Genomic DNA, 22,027 nt, shown 5'->3' on the forward strand with positions numbered 1-22,027 from the left:
CACAGCGTGAATCTGTAGTTCACATACCACACAGTTCATTGTTTAAGCTAGAGCTACACGCTGTCACAGGTGCGATAACTTATCACCAGATAACCGGCGCATACACAGGCACCAACAAAACCGAAATCCCACCCACCCACACACCCACTAACGAAACAATCACCACCCACCCAACAACCCACCTACCACTCACTATCAAGGCATCCGCTAGCCACCCACCCAATATCACACCAACCCTCTCAATAACAACAACAAACCACCACCCACTCACCCGCCAACAAACAAACCTCCGCCAATCTACTCAAACAAAATCCCACCCACCACCCTCCGCCCACCCTCGCACCACCCACCTACCAACCTACCACCCACCTACCTAACAACCCCCCACCCACTTACCTACCAACATACCGACCACCACCCACCCACCAAACCACCACCCACCCACCAACAAACAAACAACCACTCACCCACCCACCCATCACCAACCCATCCAAACCCTACCCCCCCCCCTCCACCCATCCACCCATCCAAAACCCCACTACCCACCCACCCACCCATGCAAACCCCACCCACACCTACATGAGCTCAACTTTCTACTGCGACTTTGTATGCTAGCTCATGTAAAATGAAACTAGACCACGGCTCCACATTTGTACCCCTAATGCACATAATATATGCTGCAATTTTGTGCAACATTTGCAACATTTGCAGCAATACTCTGCACACTCAGGGCCTTGGGGTAAAGTAACCGGCAACTGTATGTCTCTAATGTAGCAAAAGACCGCACGTTAGTGCTACCAATGTAGCAACATGCTGCACACTTAGGTCATTAAAGTAAAAAAAACATGCACATTTGTGTCCCTAATGTAATGATGTGATGTATGATTGCCTTTAACGCTATAAATAACTATACTTTTGTGTTTTATGTGTAGACTAGAAAAAGACTGCATTTCTCTGCGTCTAATGTTAAAATAAGACTTACATTTTTGTGGCATAGTCTTGACTGAGATTTGTTGAGGTTGTTACGTAGAGATAAAGATTGCTCTCGGCTAAAAGAGCATAACTTGCATCCAAGCATTTGTTGATTACTTCCCTTTCCAAAAGGGAAACAATTAGTATTTAAATTGCAATTTAAGGGGCGGAATTGAAGTGTGACGTTATATTAGAACGTTTAGAGGGGTGCGGGTCGTATGACATTTCATGACGAGGAGCGACTATGGAGAAGGGTGTGCGTGTGTGTGTTGGTAGGGGAGGGGGTGGTGATTGTGCGTTAAAAAAGCGTGACGTTATTTATGGGCGATCTTCAGGGTTAGAGTTCATGAAAAATTTGTGAATGAACTATCATTATTGGCTAAACTAATATTTGGTTATGACTATCTAAAATTGCCTATTGATTGGATAAAAAATTGTAGCTTAAATATTTGAAGATTAAAATATTTTAGACGATTAATTGTTAAAAAAAGGAATACCCAAGATGTTGAAAATGTTAAAAAAATAAATAGAATGCTAAAACTTGAAGCACAACAAGATAAGTTTATGGATTTTTTCTTTTATTTACATGTATTGGACATTTTATTACTATGGTAAACTTTGTCACTAGTACCGCAGTAATCTATTTTTTGAGAATAAACTTTATTAATTTATACTAATTTTCTTTTAAAGGAGACACTACAACTCGTATACACTTTTATAAAAGAAAAAAAAACATATTTGAAAAAAAATTTCATTCAGCATAATTGCACATAAACTCAATCAAAAAGACGAAAAGACAATCACCCACTTAATACCCTATGATAATATTATTCAAATCACGCACTACTTCGAATCTAAGTTTAGAAATCATTATGACAACAATTAGAAAAAAAAAACAACAAACAAGCAAATAACAGAAATGTTGCTTCGGCGTTTTTTTTCAATAGACAAACAATAAAAAAAAGTATAATTTTCCTTTTAATAAATACAAATATTCCTGATGAAGACCTATGGTCGAAAAGTCATTGAAAGAGTTTTGTTCGTTGAAGATTTCCGTATTTCCCGTACCCTAGCGTCAAGCTCGCTCTCCGATTCACGTTGAAGATTTCCGTGTTTCCCATACCTTAGGGTCAAGCTTGCTCTCCCATACACTGGACCCTAGCTGGCACTGCTCATAGCGATGGTGTCATCCCCGCTGGGCTTCAACTTCTTGACCACAACCACAATCAGCGCTACCACCAAGGCTCCGCCCAACAACATCCCAACTGCTATCCCGGCCATCGCTCCTGGAAAACAGGAAAAAAAACTTTCAAAACTTTTGAGCAATTTTTAAAACAATTTTGTAGGACTTCTACAAATTCAATATTAAAAAATAATTTGTTTTCTTCTATTTATAACTAAATATCAAGGTTAAGAGATTATGCCAGTTTGTTTATTTTATTGTTTTAGTAGCATGGCGTGTTTATTGAAGTAAAATACAAACTGGAAACCAAATGCAAACACGTATACAATTCAAGATTAATTTCGTAGAAGTTTAGATTTATGGCCAAAATTAAATGAAAATCCATTTTCTTTCACCCTCTCCCCTCCCCCATTGGTGGTGTTGTATTTATCTATTTCTTTTCAAATGAAAATTATAATAAAAAGTTCGTTCTTAAAATAGTTTTATTGTGCTGAGACCTAAAGGAAATAAAAAGTCCGATAACTCAAGATCCAAGGGCGGTAATAATAATAAAGAAATTACTAACCACTGGTGAAGCCAATGGTGGTTGATGATGATACTGCTTGAAATTTCCCTTTGTTTTTAGTGACGGCAGCAGACCCAGGCCTAGCGTACAGCGTCGTCTTGGCCTGGTGTAAACAACGCAAGTAACCATAGCAACAGTTATATAACCACAAGTTACCATATCAAGTTGTAATCAATACAAGTTACCATATCAAGTTGTAATCAATACAATCAACCATAGCGACGGTTTTGTAGTAAAAAAAATAGCCTGTTGGCTTAAAATATCACCGTTTTTATAACTTTACTAACGTAATCGGTTGCTTGTTCATTTAATTATTTGTGAATCATCAACTGCATTGAACTTCCCCTCTCTTGTGAACCCTCGGCTTAACTACAACACTCGTCATTTAACTTGACATCTACACTCGTTGGTCTTCACTTCTACCACTACAACAGCTGCACCATCAGTCGATCCCCAGCCATCAATGTGAACCTCAACGACCCCCTTCTGCGAAACCATGCAATTCATCAACTGTCACCCAAACCCAACAACAATATTTAGCCCACTACCCTTCATACCATCCCACGACCATAAAATACATCAGCTGTTACCCCATAATAACACCCCATAGGCCCACTACCCCTCACATCTCATACCCTATCAACGACCCCCACATCATCACCTCTGGTGCTAAGTCCCTCCCTCAATTCTCTGTTCCACCACCCCACTACCCTTCATACCCCCCACACCCCACACCATCACCCCCTGAACCCACTCCCTCCCTCAACTCCCTGCTCCACCACCCTCTACCCCTCACCCTTCATACCCACCCACAACCCCACACCATCACCCTTATAATCCACTCCCTCCCTCAACTCCTTGTTCCACAACCCCTCTACCCCATACCATCCCACTACCCCACACCATCACCCCCTGAACCCACCCCTCTCTCAACTCCCTGCTCCACCACCCCACTACCCCTCACCCACCATACCCTACCACAATCCCACACCATCACCCTCAAGAACCCACTCCCTCCCCCAACTCCCTGCTCCACCAAGTACTCACGTTCGAGCCAATGTCCACGTAAAACGAGCCGCCGTTCACTTTGTTGACGAAGTTGGAGAAGATCGTCTGACTACTGACAGGGGGCTGGGAGGGCGTCACGCCCCGTTGGTCGCCGCCCAGACGTGGGGTTTCCAGTAGTTTAAACCTGACCACAAGCTCGTTGTTATTAGCTGGCTGAACCTGTTCGGAAAAAAAGAGTAAATAATAGCTTCACATTGTGAACATAAAGGCGTCTCTAGGGGGTGCCTGGGTTGTGTCCACCCCTTTTAGTTAAACTTTCTATTTGTATTAGAAGTTGTAGCCTATATTTAGCGAGACAATAGTATTTTTATACAATGCTATTATAAAGTTGATAAAGAATATTTAAAAACTTTGCTGTGACTCATTTCCGTTTGCAATTTTAGTTTTAATTTGTCTCTATTGTATTCTAAAATTATCGTCATTTTGATTGGGGGGAGGGGGATTGCTCACCTGGAGAAGTCCACCGCCCCTCCCACAGACCAAATAGATAAATTAAATAGAAAAAATTAACTTTAACCGGTGTCGTCGTCTTCGTCGCCCCACTCCCTATTTTTAACCCCCCCCCCCCCCACCCTCTGAGAAAACGTCGGAAAGATACATATTTCGCCGTGGTTTCTATTGGTCAATGCCACAAGGACACGACAATGCTTACGTCCAGCTCTGCGATTCTCAGCGATGACCCCAGACCCGTGGCACTGACCAGCGCTCCGAGGAAATTTTGCCTGAAGCTGCCAGGGTCTGGTAGGTAGAACTGGTCGTAACGTCCTGGAATATAAGGATTTACAGGTGAGATGTGGGTAGGTAGGAATAACAGAACTAATGTGTGGTTTGCGTTGTGAACATGAAACGCCTATGGGAGAATAATCTAGAGTTCTGTACTAGTGTACCATACATCCAGAAGGTTAGATCATCCCTTTGGATATTGTATCTGGTGACGTAAGTACTAGTAAACGAATTCACACATTGCTACGCTTGAAATTACGAGCAATACCGACCCTTCAGCTACCTGTGACTTCCAGCACTCAAGACCCCCACAGCTACCTGTAACTACTAACACAAAAGACCCACCTCACCTGTGCACTAAAGACCACTCTTATGTATCAATGACACATAGAAATATTGAACCCTCTACATCGGTAATAATAGCACTACAGCCAACTAACCACCCACCTATAACTACATACACTACAGACCCCTAACCACCCACCCAACTACATACACTACAGACCCCTAACCACCCACCTATAACTACATACAGACCCCTAACCACCCACCCAACTACATACACTACAGACCCCTAACCACCCACCTATAACTACATACACTACAGACCCCTAACCACCCACCCAACTACATACACTACAGACCCCTAACCACCCACCTATAACTACATACACTACAGACCCCTAACCACCCACCCAACTACATACACTACAGACCCCTAACCACCCACCCAACTACATACACTACAGACCCCTAACCACCCACCCAACTACATACACTACAGACCCATAACCACCCACCCAACTACATACACTACAGACCCCTAACCACCCACCTATAACTACATACACTACAGACCCCTAACCACCCACCCAACTACATACACTACAGACCCCTAACCACCCACCCAACTACATACACTACAGACCCCTAACCACCCACCCAACTACATACATTACAGACCCCTAACCACCCACCCAACTACATACACTACAGACCCCTAACCACCCACCTATAACTACATACACTACAGACCCCTAACCACCCACCCAACTACATACACTACAGACCCCTAACCACCCACCCAACTACATACACTACAGACCCCTAACCACCCACCTATAACTACATACACTACAGACCCCTAACCACCCACCCAACTACATACACTACAGACCCCTAACCACCCACCCAACTACATACACTACAGACCCCTAACCACCCACCCAACTACATACACTACAGACCCCTAACCACCCACCTATAACTACATACACTACAGACCCCTAACCACCCACCCAACTACATACACTACAGACCCCTAACCACCCAACTACATACACTACAGACCCCTAACCACCCACCCAACTACATACACTACAGACCCCTAACCACCCACCTATAACTACATACACTACAGACCCCTAACCACCCACCCAACTACATACATTACAGACCCCTAACCACCCACCTATAACTACATACAGACCCCTAACCACCCACCCAACTACATACATTACAGACCCCTAACCACCCACCCAACTACATACATTACAGACCCCTAACCACCCACCTATAACTACATACACTACAGACCCCTAACCACCCACCTAACTACATACACTACAAACCCCTAACCACCTACTTATAACAACATACACTACACACCCCTAACCACCCACCTAACTACATACAAACCACTAACCACCCACCTATGACTCCACTCACTAACTTCCACGTCACGCATCACTGAGCAGCACCACAGACCTACCTGAAAAAAACACCTCCACGTTCATCGTGTTGTTGGTGCTAAAGCAGTTGGACACGTCGGGTACGTGCTTGTCGGGGGAGTCGGTCCACTCAAAGATGTGGTACTGGAGGGAATTCTGTGGGAGACATGAGAGAATAATGACCTTGTATCAGATATGAGAGAATAATGACATTGTATCAGATATGAGAGAATAATGACATTGTAGGAGACATGAGAGAATGACCTTGTAGGAGACATGAGAGAATGACCTTGTAGGTGGCATGAGAGAATGACCTTGTAGGTGGCATGAGAGAATGACCTTGTAGGAGACACGAGAGAATGAACTTGTAGGAGACACGAGAGAATGACCTTGTAGGAGACATGAGAGAATGATGACCACCCACCTATAACTACATACACTACAAACCCCCACCCATGACTGCACGTACTAGCCTCCACGTCACGCACCACTGAGCAGCATGAGAGAATGATGACCTTGTAGGAGACATGAGAGAATGACCTTGTAGGAGACATGAGAGAATGATGACCTTGTAGGAGACATGAGAGTATGACCCTGTAGGAGACATGAGAATGACCTTGTAGGAGACATGAGAGAATGATCTTGTAGGAGACATGAGATAATGACCTTGTAGTTGTAGGTAGCATGAGATAATGACCTTGTAGGAGACATGAGAGAATGATGACCTTGAAGGAGACATGAGAGAATGATGACCTTGTAGGAGACATGAGAGAATGACCTTGTAGTTGTAGGTAGCATGAGATAATGACCTTGTAGGAGACATGAGATAATGACCTTGTAGGAGACATGAGAGAATGACCTTGTAGGATACATGAGAGAATGACCTTGTAGGTGGTATGAATGAATGACCATGACCTTGTAGGAGACGAGAGAATGACCTTGATCTTGTAGAAGACATGAACAAATGACCATGACCTTGTAGGAGACATGAGAGTATAACCATGTACGTGGCATGAAAGAATGACCATGATCTTTCACGAAAGGTTATGGTGCAAATATATAAAGAGCCTAAGAACTAAAGAGAGAGGATTTGACTGGAGTCCACCTGTATTTTTGTTACCTTGTCACGTGATGCGATGGCCGAGAGTGACTGAGGGTCACTGTAGCCGTGTACTCACCACGATCCCAGAGCCAGGCTGAGGGGTCGACTGGCGCTCTAGCATGATCGGCATGGTGAACGGGGTCTGGTACCCGTTGCTCCTCATCCAGTCGTACTTGGGGATAGAGAGCACACACTAGGTGTTAGTACAGCTATACATACAGCTATGTACGAGACACACTCACATACACACACAAAATACACACACACACGAACATATATACATATATATATATATATATATAGAGAGTATATAATATATAATATATATATGCATATATATATATATATATATATATATATATATATATATATATATATATATATATATATATATACATATATATATATATTTGTTTATATATTTATATATAATATACATATACACAAATAAATATTCATCTATATATACACAGATAAATACTTATATATATACTTACGGTAGCGAAGTACCAGATGTACAGTGTATTCTGGAGATGGTCAGGTGCATTGTCCACCATGTATGTCGCCCAGGTATCGCAGTCTATGTCTCTTATTCTATGCTACAAAAAAAAAACAATAACAACAAGACAAATCTTACGAATGAGAAAACAGCTAAAAAGTTCCCATCTAAGAATGCATATAAACGTGTCTAACAGCTTCAGATTCTTTAAACAACTTAAAGGGAATCTGACGCCACATCGCCATGAGAGCACATTGCGCATTTTCTTAGTAAAAAAAGATGTATGGAACATTACGAGCGTTGGTTTCCCCCCCCCCCCATCCCCCCTCACCCCGATTGTTCTAGAACATTGTCAAACGAATGGAAACTAAACCGAATTCGCGTGGATGTCTTGACACTACGTATGCATTAAGACGGTATTTTTCATTCCTTTTATATATTGTTTACATTCTCAATTTAAAGAATTCGTCTCTCATGTACTCAAATTATCAATACTCAATCTCTTTAAACAAGCGTTCTCATAATGCATCTTCTTCTTCTTCTTCGTTCTTAATTGAGAATATGGTGGAGGATTTAGACAACAAGTCCAACTTCGTGAATAAACCGGACTGTGGTCTCCAGATCAGCAGGTGCCCCATATAATTTTTCCCTGAGTGGGGTGGGCAGGGGCCAGTGTCTGATTCGTGCCTGGTCATATAAAGAACATTCCTGAAGGACGTGCTCCGTATTATCCGGGGCCTTGCCACAAGGGCATATTTCGCCACACCCAATTTTTAGTTTTTTTATGCATGTGTTGATTTAGTCTGTTATGGCCTGTTCTAAGTCGAAAGATTATGTATTGTTGTTTTCGTGTCAAGTTATAATATCCATCATCTTTGTTGTAGTGAGGGTGTGTGTCAGACCACATTTGCTCATAATGCATCGATTCTTAACATTTACAAAATACACTATAACCTAAATACAGATTCTTGAAGACGGGTATCGATACTCACAATTCCCATGTACTGGTACTTGTCACTGTCCAGGCTGAAGAATTCGTCCGAGTTTCTCATCCGGACATTGCCGTTCCTGTCGCTGTACGCATCGTCGCGGCTTCCGTCTATGGCGGAGGTGATACAGGCCCCTGAGGTCAAATCCAGCTGGTAGCTGATACCTGCAATATACGGAGCTTAAGGTGTGATACTGGCTAGTGCTTTACGGAGCTTAAGGTGTGATACTGGCTAGTGTTTTACGGAGCTTAAGGTGTAATACTGGCTAGTGCTTTACGGAGCTTAAGGTGTGATACTGGCTAGTGCTTTACGGAGCTTAAGGTGTGATACTGGCTAGTGCTTTACGGAGCTTAAGGTGTGATACTGGCTAGTGCTTTACGGAGCTAAAGGTGTGATACTGGCTAGTGCTTTACGGAGCTTAAGGTGTGATACTGGCTAGTGCCACCTCGACACACGGACACCTTTACGGAGCTTAAGGTGTGATACTGGCTAGTGCTTTACGGAGCTTAAGGTGTGATACTGGCTAGTGCCACCTCGACACACGGACACCTTTACGGAGCTTAAGGTGTGATACTGGCTAGTGCTTTACGGAGCTTAAGGTGTGATACTGGTGAGTGCCACCTCGACATACGGTCACGTTTATGGAGCTTAAGGTGTGATACTGGCTAGTGCCATCCCGACACACGGACACCTTTACGGAGCTTAAGGTGTGATACTGGCTAGTGCCACCTCGACATACGGACACGTTTATGGAGCTAAGAGTATAAGAGTGCTGGCTAGTGCCACAATCCACAAACTTTCAGCCACAGAAAAATCTAAATAATCCCACTCGTTAAATACCGCAAACGTCCACCAATATCAGAGAAGTTCTAAAGGGAAACCCAATAATATCAGAATAAATGTATAGAAAACCCACCAATATCAGGATCTCTATAGAACTCTATCGAAAAATAACCCACCAATTACAAATCCACTCTTAGAGAAAACCCACAACATCAGAGGCAGTTTTAAAAGGAAAAACCACCAATGTCAGAGCAGATATAAGAAAAACCCACTAAATATAAAACCGCTATATGAGAAAACCCACAAATATCAGTAGATTAAAAAACCCACCAATATCAATTCAGAGTAGCTTAAAAGGAAAGCCCACCAATTACAAAAGTAGCTCTAAAGAAAGCCCACCATAGTAGCTCTTAAAAAACCCCCCACCAATTACAAAAGTAGCTCTAAAGAAAGCCCACCATAGTAGCTCTTAAAAAAAACCCCACCAATTACAATAGCAGCTCTAAAGAAAGCCCACCAAAATTAGTTCTAAAGAAAGCCCACCAAAGTAGCTCTAAAGAAAGCCCACCAAAGTAGCTCTAAAGAAAGACCACCAAAGTAGCTCTAAAGAAAGCCCACCAAAGTAGCTCTAAAGAAAGCCCACCAAAGTAGCTCTAAAGAAAGCCCACCAAAGTAGCTCTAAAGAAAGCCCACCAAAGTAGCTTTAAAGAAAGCTCACCAAAGTAGCTCCAAAGAAAGCCCACCAATTACTAAAGTAGCTCTAAAGAAAGCCCACCAATTACAAAAGCAGCTCTAAAGAAAGCCCACCAAAGTAGCTCTAAAGAAAGCCCACCAAAGTAGCTCTAAAGAAAGCCCACCAAAGTAGCTCTAAAGAAAGCCCACCAATTACAAAAGTAGCTCTAAAGAAAGCCCACCAAAGTAGCTCTAAAGAAAGCCCACCAGTAGCTCTAAAGAAAGCCCCCCAGTATCAGAACCACAAGAGAAAACCCACCTGTGTTGTAGTCGTCCACTATCCTGATGTAGGACTTGTCGTTGGGGCTGTTGCGCTGTGGTGTGCTGATGAACTCCTGCACGAATATCTGCAAGGTCTTCCTGTACTCAACCTGCACGAAAACAGCAGCAAATATCAACTTTAGACCTGCACGAAAACATCAGCAAACATCAAGTTTAGATCCACACGAAAACATCAGCAAACATCAACTTTAGACCTACGAAAATATCAGCAAATATCAACGTTAGACCTACACAAAAACATCAGCAAATATCAATTTTTGATCTTCTAGAAAACATCAGCAAATATCAACTTTAGACCTGCACGAAAACATAAGCAAATATCAACTTAAGCCTTCATGAAAATATCAATAAATATCAACTTTCGACCTACGCGGAAAACATCAAACATCAAATATCAATATCCTATCTACACGTCCTTTAGTTATTCGAATGATAATCTGCAGTGACCAGACAGGCATAGATCACAATCACATACCACGGTGTAGGTCAAGCTGGGAGGGTCGGGCCTCTGGCCGTTGATGTTGCTCAAGGTCACCTGCTCGGCCTTGAACTTAAAGTATTGTGGAATGGTGGGCAAGGGTTTGAGTGTCGTGGGCTTGCCCGCACACAACATCGTGGCTGGTATCTGTTAACAGGTTAGAAATGTCAGATTATATAGGAAGCTTCGTGATGATTCATATTAAATATATATATATATATATATATATATATATATATATATATATATATATATATATATATATATATATATATATATATATATACACACATATATACCTATATAAAAAGAAGGTCAAAATGTTCTTACATGGTTGTTAATATTAACTGTGTTTAGGACAATTTAAGTTTTAAATTTTAAAAACATAAATTGTATTTCGATAGTTTTAATTTTGATCGATGTAATCGAATCACACACATAACATTTAAAGCTGCAGAATACACTATTCGATTTTTATCAAAATAATCGACTTCGACAAAATAACATACCTGGAATGCTCTATCTTTGGGATCGATATGGGCGAAGTGTGTGTAATCGATACTGGTGATAAAAGAAAATTGGTTAACTGTTGACTAAAATAAATTTATTTTTAAAATTTTATTCTCAAATAATTTTTGAGTAAACTCAATGTATCATCTAGTCCTTATGCAGTATGTCTAAGCCAAAAGTATAATCTACCCCTAATGTGGTGCATCTAACCCAACAGAACCTAGCTACCCAAAACCAAGGCGATGGGCCCCCTCAAGTCCTAATGTGGTACGTGTAACCCTAAAGTAACCTCTAGTCCTATTGAGGTACGTCTAACCCAACAGTATCAATCTATCGAAAACTAAATCGATGGGCCCCCTCTAGCCCTAATGTGCTACGTCTAACCCAACAGTGTCAATCTATCAAAAACTAAATCGATGGGCCCCCTCTAGCCCTAATGTGCTACGTCTAACCCAACAGTGTCAATCTATCAAAAACTAAATCGATGGGCCCCCTCTAGCCCTAATGTGCTACGTCTAACCCAACAGTGTCAATCTATCAAAAACTAAATCGATGGGCCCCCTCTAGCCCTAATGTGCTACGTCTAACCCAACAGTGTCAATCTATCCAAAGCTAAATCGATGGGCCCCCTCTAGTTCTTATATGGTACGTCTAACCCAACAGAACCTAGCTACCCAAAACAAAAGCGATTGTCCCCCCTCTAGCCCTAATATGGTACCTTTAAACCCAACAGTAACCTCTAGCCCTAATGTGGTACGTCTAACCCAACAGTACCAATCTACCCAAAAAAAAACACCATGGGCCCTACTCTGCTCTGATCTCATTGAAGCTGGCATCAAGGGACACGACGCTAATACTGATGGGAAGAACAGGGTTGTTTTCTCCTACCGAGTCCACGTTCACAGACATGGTGTAACTGTTGGCGTCTGTGGAGCGGGAAAACAAGTTGCTAATTATAGACCAAAAGCAATTTAGAAATGCCGGTATATGAGCTACGGGAAAACCCAGTCTTAATTATAGAACAAAGGCAAGTTAGTTTTAGCATCTGAAGAACGGGAAAACTCAAAGTTAATTTTAGAGCAAAGGGAAGTAATACGTTTTTGAAAAAAAAAAGAGTTATTCGGATAGAACCAACACATATTGCGCCAAAGAGGACCAACCAAAAAAACACCAAGGGACGCGACCTTAAAGTTGACAAAGATGGACTACACCTGGAGCCAGGTTGGGAGAATGGCGCAGAACAGAAGATGGGGATCTTTGGTTGGCGGTTCATACATGATTGGAAGAATCCGAAAAAAAACAACAACCCACAATTATATAAATAACCACACAGTAAAATTGTAAGTAAAAATATGAAGATCAAGGAAGGCGCAGAGTTAAATACTAGAGGAGGGGGGCATACTAGGGTGGCAAGATAGGGGTACAAAGGGGGTGGGGGGGGGTGGGGCATGTTAAGGTGGCGTGCCAAGGGAATTTTGTATAAAGCAATAGTTCTTAACCTGGGTTCGATCGAACCCCATAGGTTCAATGAATTTAGGCGGAGGTCAAGACACATCTGACTCGTATACTGTACGATCGGATTTTTTCAGTGGAGAAGAAAGAATGATTAAGAAGGGTTCGGTATATGCGCGCTTATGCAACTGGTGCGGTTAGATACTTCCCAAAAGGTTAAGAGCCGCTGGTTTAGAGGGAGGGTGATAAGTTGAATGGAATTTTTATTTTTCAAGTTGTTTAGTTTACTAAGGCAAGTGAAGTGTAACTCTTCTTTAAGGCAAAACAAACAACAGAAGACAGTAATATTAATAAACAAAACAGTCAAAACGAGGCTGTGAGAACTCACCTGTGATCTGCCATTCCGTGACGGTCGTCAGGTCGTACACGTCATAGTACTCGCACGTGATCCATTTTTGGGTATCGATACCTGCAGTAATCGACATAAAACTATTTTGAGTATTTATACCCCTGTATGAACGCTAAACCAGGGTACATTGTAAAAGTCAGTTAAAAAAATCTTTGTAAAACTGTATGGTAATTTTAACGTAGGCAAATTTATTTTTCTCGATGTAATCATTAGCTTTAAACATTTATTTAAGCTAATAACACACGAATTGTAGTATTTAAAATGTTAGCTCTTAGTAAAGGTAAGCTGTCGGTTTGATACTAAATTAACATTTCAGACTAGAGGAAGTAGAGTTACTCTCTTTCTCTGACCTCGGCATATTAGGAAATCCGTGATGTGATGTGCACATTGATATGAGTCAGGGAAAGAGAAGACGTCTAGTCTATTCCAACCTATGCGGAGGTTAACTTTCGGCCGCTTGGTCCAAAAGGGTACTTATACTGACCAAGGTACTATACTGACCAAGGTACTATACTGACCAATGTACTTATACTGACCAAAGTACTATACTGATCAAGGTACTTATACTGACCAAGGTACTTATACTGACCAAAGTACTATACTGACCAAAGTACTATACTGACCAAGGTACTTACACTGACCAAGGTACTTATACTGACCAAGGTACTTATACTGACCAAAGTACTATACTGACCAAGGTACTTATACTGACCAAGGTACTTATACTGACCAAGGTACTTATACTGACCAAGGTACTTATACTGACCAAGGTACTTATACTGACCAAAGTACTATACTGACCAAAGTACTATACTGACCAAGGTACTTATACTGACCAAAGTACTATACTGACCAAAGTACTATACTGACCAAGGTACTTATACTGACCAAAGTACTATACTGACCAAGGTACTTATACTGACCAAGGTACTTATACTGACCAAGGTACTTATACTGACCAAAGTACTATACTGACCAAGGTACTTATACTGACCAAAGTACTATACTGACCAAGGTACTTATACTGACCAAGGTACTTATACTGACCAAGGTACTTATACTGACCAAAGTACTATACTGACCAAAGTACTATACTGACCAAGGTACTTATACTGACCAAGGTACTTATACTGACCAAGGTACTTATACTGACCAAAGTACTATACTGACCAAGGTACTTATACTGACCAAGGTACTTATACTGACCAAGGTACTTATACTGACCAAGGTACTTATACTGACCAAGGTACTTATACTGACCAAAGTACTATACTGACCAAAGTACTATACTGACCAAGGTACTTATACTGACCAAAGTACTATACTGACCAAGGTACTTATACTGACCAAGGTACTTATACTGACCAAGGTACTTATACTGACCAAAGTACTATACTGACCAAGGTACTTATACTGACCAAGGTACTTATACTGACCAAAGTACTATACTGACCAAGGTACTTATACTGACCAAGGTACTTGTACTGACCACACGGAGAAAAAACATGCAAGGGTCAAGGCTGCTCTGTTGAGTTGTATGTTAAATTGTACGTATGTTTAATTTGGGATGTTGTATACATTGTTCGCTTATTTATTTATTTTGTGGGACGGACTGGTCGTAGGATAGAGCGGAGATCCCACAAAAGACGTCCATCCACCTCTAACGGGTACCTGTCTAATGGTGGAGAAGTAAAGCCGTCTGCGCATACTACTAACCCCACTGTTCAAATTATGCCTCGCTCGCTCGCAGAAACAGATGAACTCTACTTCATCTGGTCGATTGACCGCTATGTACGAGAGAGGTAACTTACCTCTGGAGTTGGACTTGCCCACGTATGTGATGTTCCTCTGTACAGAGCTGTCCCAACCCATAAACACTGAAAACAAAATTGTCAGCCATATTAGGGGCATGGCAAGGCGCATGCGCGATGGTTAAATCAGATTTTATGGATTTATTTCAATAATTAGTTTTGAAAGAACAAAACTTAACTAAGCCTGTGAAAAAGTGAAGATTTAAGGCAGATATTGTCCCCAGGAGAAGGAGAGATGTATATGCTATCAGAGGCGTAGCGAGGGGGGGGGGGGTGCGGACCGCACCGGGTGACACCATTTAGGGGGGTGACACCAAGGCAAAAAATAGCAAAAAATTTTTTAGGGGGGGGGGATGTAAATCGAAAATTTGAATGTTTGTCCCCGGGAAGGGTCGCTACGCCTCTGGGGGGCGGGGGTGACACCATTATGTGCCGCACCGGGTGACACCCGACCTTGCTACGCCACTGTATGCTATACCTTGGCATCGAAACATAAACATTAAATCGCATTCAAGCAATTTTGTTTCCATTAATTTAAAATGTAATGAGACTTTGAAATTTTCCTGGAGAGTTATTATAATTTGTTAGCCTTGAAACAATATCGTTTCAAACCGATCATTTACACCTTCAGTCTTCGCTGGGGAGTGAGGTTTAAAATATGTGAGATGAAACAAACGGGACACATCTACTCACATTCTGGGGTTGCTAGCTTGATCGAGCCGTCTGCTGCTTTGGTTGCCCTCAGATACTTAAACATGGGTGAGCTCTCAAAAGGCGTATCTTGGCAGATATCTGCGGGGAGTAATTGGAGAATATTTAGTATCTTTAGGAAACGATGAGGAGATAATGTTTATGTAAATTTAAGGAAAATATAAAGGGACATAATTGAGGGTTGAGATAACGGATTTATATTTAGTATCTTTCGAGACATCTGTGTGGAAAATGTTCTACAAGAATGCGGGTTCTACCAAGAAGGCCTAGACTCTAGCACCAAAATATTCCACTCAATCATTATCTTTCCCCGTTCGTGCCCAAGACACATGGGGCATATCAAGAGGAGTTAATCTGTTTCAGAGACCTCGGCATTAGACGGGATAGTGTGGTCAGCACTATGCCCAGCCGCCTTTGTTTCCCTAACATGAGTTAGGTACCCATCAGAGCTGGGTGGACTTAAGGACATTTTACTGATTTAAACCCGGATTCGAATTCGAGTCTTTCGGGTTAGCAGGCTAGCTCTCTACCGCTAGACCACGCCGTACCATACCCCACTCAATGAGAGCTTTCAAAGCTTGAGACGACCATGCAGGTTTGTCTATGACGTTCGTCTAAGTCTAGTTGAATGATTCCTACGATTTAAAAATATTACAGAAGCAAATCCAAACAGAAAAGCAGGCTGAAATCGGAGTCAATGGCCTATATGGCGCATAACAAGTTGACACGTGATCCTAACTCACCGGCGAGGTACGATAAAGCCTACTGTGTCTAACCCTAACCCACCAGTGAGTTACGACCCGGCCAACTATCTCTAACCCTAACCCTACCGTTGCCGGCCAGTGGTCTACTGTCTCTAGCCCTAATCCTACCGTTGCCGGCCAGTGGTCTACTGTCTCTAACCCTACCGTTGCCGGCCAGTGGTCTACTGTCTCTAACCCTACCGTTGCCGGCCAGTGGTCTACTGTCTCTAACCCTACCATTGCCGGCCAGTGGTCTACTGTCTCTAGCCCTAACCCTACCGTTGCCGGCCAGTGGTCTACTGTCTCTAACCCTACCGTTGCCGGCCAGTGGTCTACTGTCTCTAACCCTACCATTGCCGGCCAGTGGTCTACTGTCTCTAGCCCTAACCCTACCGTTGCCGGCCAGTGGTCTACTGTCTCTAACCCTACCGTTGCCGGCCAGTGGTCTACTGTCTCTAACCCTACCGTTGCCGGCCAGTGGTCTACTGTCTCTAACCCTACCGTTGCCGGCCAGTGGTCTACTGTCTCTAACCCTACCGTTGCCGGCCAGTGGTCTACTGTCTCTAACCCTACCGTTGCCGGCCAGTGGTCTACTATCTCTAACCCTACCGTTGCCGGCCAGTGGTCTACTATCTCTAACCCTACCGTTGCCGGCCAGTGGTCTACTGTCTCTAACCCTACCGTTGCCGGCCAGTGGTCTACTGTCTCTAACCCTACCGTTGCCGGCCAGTGGTCTACTGTCTCTAACCCTACCGTTGCCGGCCAGTGGTCTACTGTCTCTAACCCTACCGTTGCCGGCCAGTGGTCTACTATCTCTAACCCTACCGTTGCCGGCCAGTGGTCTACTATCTCTAACCCTACCGTTGCCGGCCAGTGGTCTACTATCTCTAACCCTACCGTTGCCGGCCAGTGGTCTACTATCTCTAACCCTACCGTTGCCGGCCAGTGGTCTACTGTCTCTAACCCTACCGTTGCCGGCCAGTGGTCTACTGTCTCTAACCCTACCGTTGCCGGCCAGTGGTCTACTGTCTCTAACCCTACCGTTGCCGGCCAGTGGTCTACTATCTCTAACCCTACCGTTGCCGGCCAGTGGTCTACTATCTCTAACCCTACCGTTGCCGGCCAGTGGTCTACTGTCTCTAACCCTACCGTTGCCGGCCAGTGGTACGGTCATCTGCTCATTGAACTGCGTGTCGATCCAGATCTGTGTGCTGTTGACCGGCTCCGAGTCCACGGCGTGCACCAGGCCGGCGCTCTGGAACAGAAGGTTGCCATGGTTACGTGTTCACCAGCTATACCCTAGTGTTTGTACTTCATTTAAAAATAAATTAATTAAAAACACAAAAATATATACTTTTTTTTCGTTTGAATTTACTCGACAGCTACTGTAACCATATGGAAACTATAATAAAACTTCCAGGGTGTATTATTAAAACAACCTTAAAAGCACATTGAAACCTCCGTTCAAACCATAATGAAATAACTATTAAACTACAACAAAACCTTCATTAACAGAACACAAAACCATTATCTAAAAAAACAAAGAAGCAATCATAAACAATCAGAAGACTACCTTAAAACCAGAACAATGCAACCATAAATTTACTGGTTAATAAAAAAAATACAATAACAAAAAAAAAACGCAAAAAAAAAAAAAAAAAAAAAAAAAAAAAAAAAAAAAAAAAAAAAAAACAACAAAAGACAATAAACCGGTAGTGATCTCCCCTAAACTTTCTCGAATATTCTTATATAAAACAACAGGGGATGGTAACTGGGGATATAGTTATGATTTTGAATCCATTTTAAATACTGAAACTTTTAAAAATAGAATAGAATCTCAGTAAAAAACAATTGCGCACCAAGCGAACGCCTAATAAAGGTGTGTATAATAGTGCGCAATAGTATTAGTACTTAATAAATTTACATTAGTTTTTTGAGAAATCGGAAGTAGCGTAAATTACTACTTCCGGTCAACGGAAATTACTCAAAATTTAACAGAAGGTAGAGGATTAGATCTTTTACTTACATGTGAAATTTCATTTATCTATCTGAAATAGTACTCAAGTTATAGGCTTTTGAAAAATTCAAAGTAGAAAAAGTACCACTTCCGGTTATCGGAAATCGCTCAAAAGTTGATACGGATCTACGATTTTGATATAATACTTATATATGAAATTTCATCAACCTAGCTGTAACGGTACTCAAGTTATCGTGTTTACACACGGACACACACACAGACACACAGACACACACACAGACATACGGACAAGATTGCAAAATTATGTTTTTCCGTATCAGTGAGGTGTAAAACGTCGAGATTTGTAAAAATCTCGATTTTTTTTTTGCACGATTACAATACTTTCTCTATACTACGTATATACGAGAAAGTAAAAAGCAAAAAAAAAAAAAAAAAAAAAGAAACAAAAAAAAAAACCACACACAAAATTACCCTTAATTAAGCTATTATAAGCCCACAAGAAAACCATCATTAAATCATTCTAAAACCACGACAAAACCACCCAAAAAAATCACGTTAAAACTATTATAAAGCCACCACAACATTACTACCATTAGAACACAACAAACCCACCCAACACGCCACCAACAAAGACTAAGATCGACCCACCGCAGCATAGAACAGTTCGATATTGCCGACAGACAAGACACCATTCGTTGTCTGTTTCTTCTCTGTGAACATGTAGAAGTTGTCGAAGAATTTCGGCTTTTGAACTGTGGACAGGAACATAGCAGTCAGAAAAACAGTTTGCAGGGTAGGGCGTTAGGGTGGAAATGTTTTTAAACCCCATCGGAAGCCCTATTTAAAACAAGTTTTTAATGTAATAAAATCTATAGTTACTTTAAGAATTTCATTTCGGAATTGTGTATTTCTTTAAGTGTTTTTTTTACACCCCCCCCCCCCAAACAATGATCGATTCTTGGATCTTGGACCGCTCACTTGTACTCTGCTTTTGACATTCTTTTAAATCATTCAACCTTTAATATGTCACGCCTCTTTGGGTTGAGTAAAAAGAAATACACAACGCCAAACCGAAAATGTCTCGACTTTTGTTTAAAAAAGTATAAGGAATTATAGGGTAACCTCCCTTTAGGCTACACACATAATTGAGTTACGTCCCTGTTGTATAAACACAAACTTGGGTTAACTCCATTTTGTGTACACACTACTTGGGTTACATCCCCTTTGTATATACATGCGTCGATCAACTTCCTGTTGTGTACACGCATACTTGGGTTACCTTCCATTTTCGTACACTTAAACTATCTCCCTGTTTCGTACACACACTTAAGTTATCTCCCTGTTTAGTACACATATATGGGTTACCTCCATGTTGTGTGTACTCACACTTGGGTTACCTCCCTGTTGTGTACACACAGTACTGGCTTACCATCTTGTGGCGTGTTGACCTGTTGTGTGATGTGCTTTAGGCAGAAGTCTTTGTTGTAATCCGCCGTTGCCATGGTGACGATGGCCGCCAATATCGTCAAAGAGCAGGGGACCTTCATTGTAACAGATCTGTACTAAAATATGAATTTAAAAAGTTTTGTTTAGCCCTCTCTTGAGGCATTTAGCACTGCAGACTTACTTTATAAAATCAGTTTTTCATTGAAGAACATAGATCTGACATATGAAGCTAAGCTTAGGCCTGGCAAGGCTGGCTCTAAGCCGTCCCTAGTTCTGTGAGGCTAGATGTAGCTAAGCAGTCTTTAGCTCTGTTGGGTTAGATATTTTTAAAGCTCTCTTTAGCTCTGTATGTCAGCTCGATGCTAAGCCGCCCTTAGCTATGCGAGGTTAACTCTAGCTAAGCCGTATTTAGCTCTTCGAGGCGTGCTCGAGCTAATCCATCTTTAGCTCTATGAGGTCAGATCTATACTGTCGTCTCTAGCTCTGTGAGGTTAGATCTATACTGTCGTCTCTAGCTCTGTGAGGTTAGATCTATGCTGTTGTCTTTAGCTCTGTGAGGTTAGATTTATGATGTCGTCTTTAGCTCTGTAAGGTTAGATCTCTGCTGTCGTCATTAGCTCTCCGAGATTAGATCCATGCTAAGCCACCCTTAGCTCTATGAGGTCAGCTCTATGCTACGTCGTCTTGAGCTCTGCTAGGTTAGCTAAGCTCCCTCACCTTCCTAGCTAGACCGCATCACGTGTTCACAAGACCGGGTAGACTTCAGGATGTAATGTGGTCTACAACACGAAAATCAAACTCAAAACTTGCGGGTTCGAAACCCACCACGTTCGAGGTAATTTTCCTGAGTCTACTCAGCTACAACGAGTACCTGTCCTAACTTGAGTAGCGTAAATATGGCTCTGGATTATTAAGCACTGGTTCTTAATCCCATGTGGACACACCGACAGATAAACTCTACTTCACCTGACATACTGATCATCGGACCCAAGGGTCGTTACAGTAAAAAAAATAATTTGATCCTTAACTCAATTTTCTTTTTGCTTATATTGAAAATATTGTTTAGTAAACGTAAAAAAACATAAACATACCATCTAGCAGCTAATGAAATAATTTCTTAAAAACATTAATATTACAAACGTACATCCGAGAAATAAAAATTGTCGGTTTATTTAGAATTCCGATGTAGTTTTTGACTATTTTATTTTTTGGGTTACACCGCCATCTTGAATTCAGCCAAACAGGAAACACTCCCACCCCGTAGACAAATCAAATGTCTTCAGCGTTATGAGATAGGGTGACACAGATGCACACCAGAGGTTCTAAAATTACGAGATTAAAGTGACCCATATCAGAAATCTAAAAATAACTATTGATATATTCAGATAAGCAAAATACATTATAATTTATTTAACGTATGCGCATCGTGTTTGTGTAGGTGTACGTCAATGGATGCATTCTTTTATGTGTATGTTTGTGTTATTATACAAAGTGTTAAGCTAACGTTATTACATCTTTTATTTAACTCCTGCCATAACACATACAAACATATATATATATATATATATATATATATATATATATATATATATATATATATATATATATATATATATAAAACAAAGAATAATTATATAACTGTATTTAAACATGCAATTATATGTAATATATATATATATATATATATATATATATATATATATATATATATATATATATATATATATATATATATATATATATATATATATATATATAACATATGTATATTTAGAACATGTATCAATGCACCATGTTTAACGTCATGTTGTATTACTAGAACCTCTGTATTATTTTTCCATTGACCATGATTAGAAGTGTT

The 22,027-nt window shown here is 41.4% G+C and overlaps 1 protein-coding gene across 4 annotated transcripts; it reads right to left on the bottom strand.

The window, feature by feature from the left end:
* Window positions 1-1,543: 1,543 nt before the first annotated feature.
* On the bottom strand, window positions 1,544-21,470 carry LOC131928132 (uncharacterized). 4 transcript variants are annotated; one of them, XM_059284070.1, is made up of 19 exons: window positions 21,311-21,470; window positions 20,150-20,277; window positions 19,369-19,472; window positions 17,892-17,997; window positions 15,982-16,080; window positions 15,289-15,354; window positions 13,457-13,537; window positions 12,425-12,542; window positions 11,616-11,667; window positions 11,104-11,253; window positions 10,606-10,717; window positions 8,835-8,995; window positions 7,841-7,942; window positions 7,420-7,515; window positions 6,283-6,397; window positions 4,441-4,553; window positions 3,768-3,947; window positions 2,721-2,823; window positions 1,544-2,258 (listed from the first exon to the last, which is right to left on the bottom strand). In XM_059284070.1, the coding sequence occupies exons 2-19, from the start codon at window positions 20,265-20,267 to the stop codon at window positions 2,131-2,133; spliced, it is 2,004 nt and encodes a 667-aa protein (XP_059140053.1). In that variant the 5' UTR covers window positions 20,268-20,277; window positions 21,311-21,470; the 3' UTR covers window positions 1,544-2,130. The 4 variants fall into 4 exon arrangements, with proteins under 4 accessions (XP_059140053.1, XP_059140052.1, XP_059140054.1 ...); XM_059284069.1 differs by having other exon boundaries at window positions 20,150-20,282; XM_059284071.1 differs by having other exon boundaries at window positions 21,258-21,470.
* Window positions 21,471-22,027: the final 557 nt, after the last annotated feature.

This window comes from Physella acuta, unplaced genomic scaffold (genome assembly GCF_028476545.2).
Source record: "Physella acuta isolate Inbredline_101_S28 unplaced genomic scaffold, ASM2847654v3 ptg001465l, whole genome shotgun sequence".
Taxonomy (NCBI): domain Eukaryota; kingdom Metazoa; phylum Mollusca; class Gastropoda; family Physidae; genus Physella; species Physella acuta.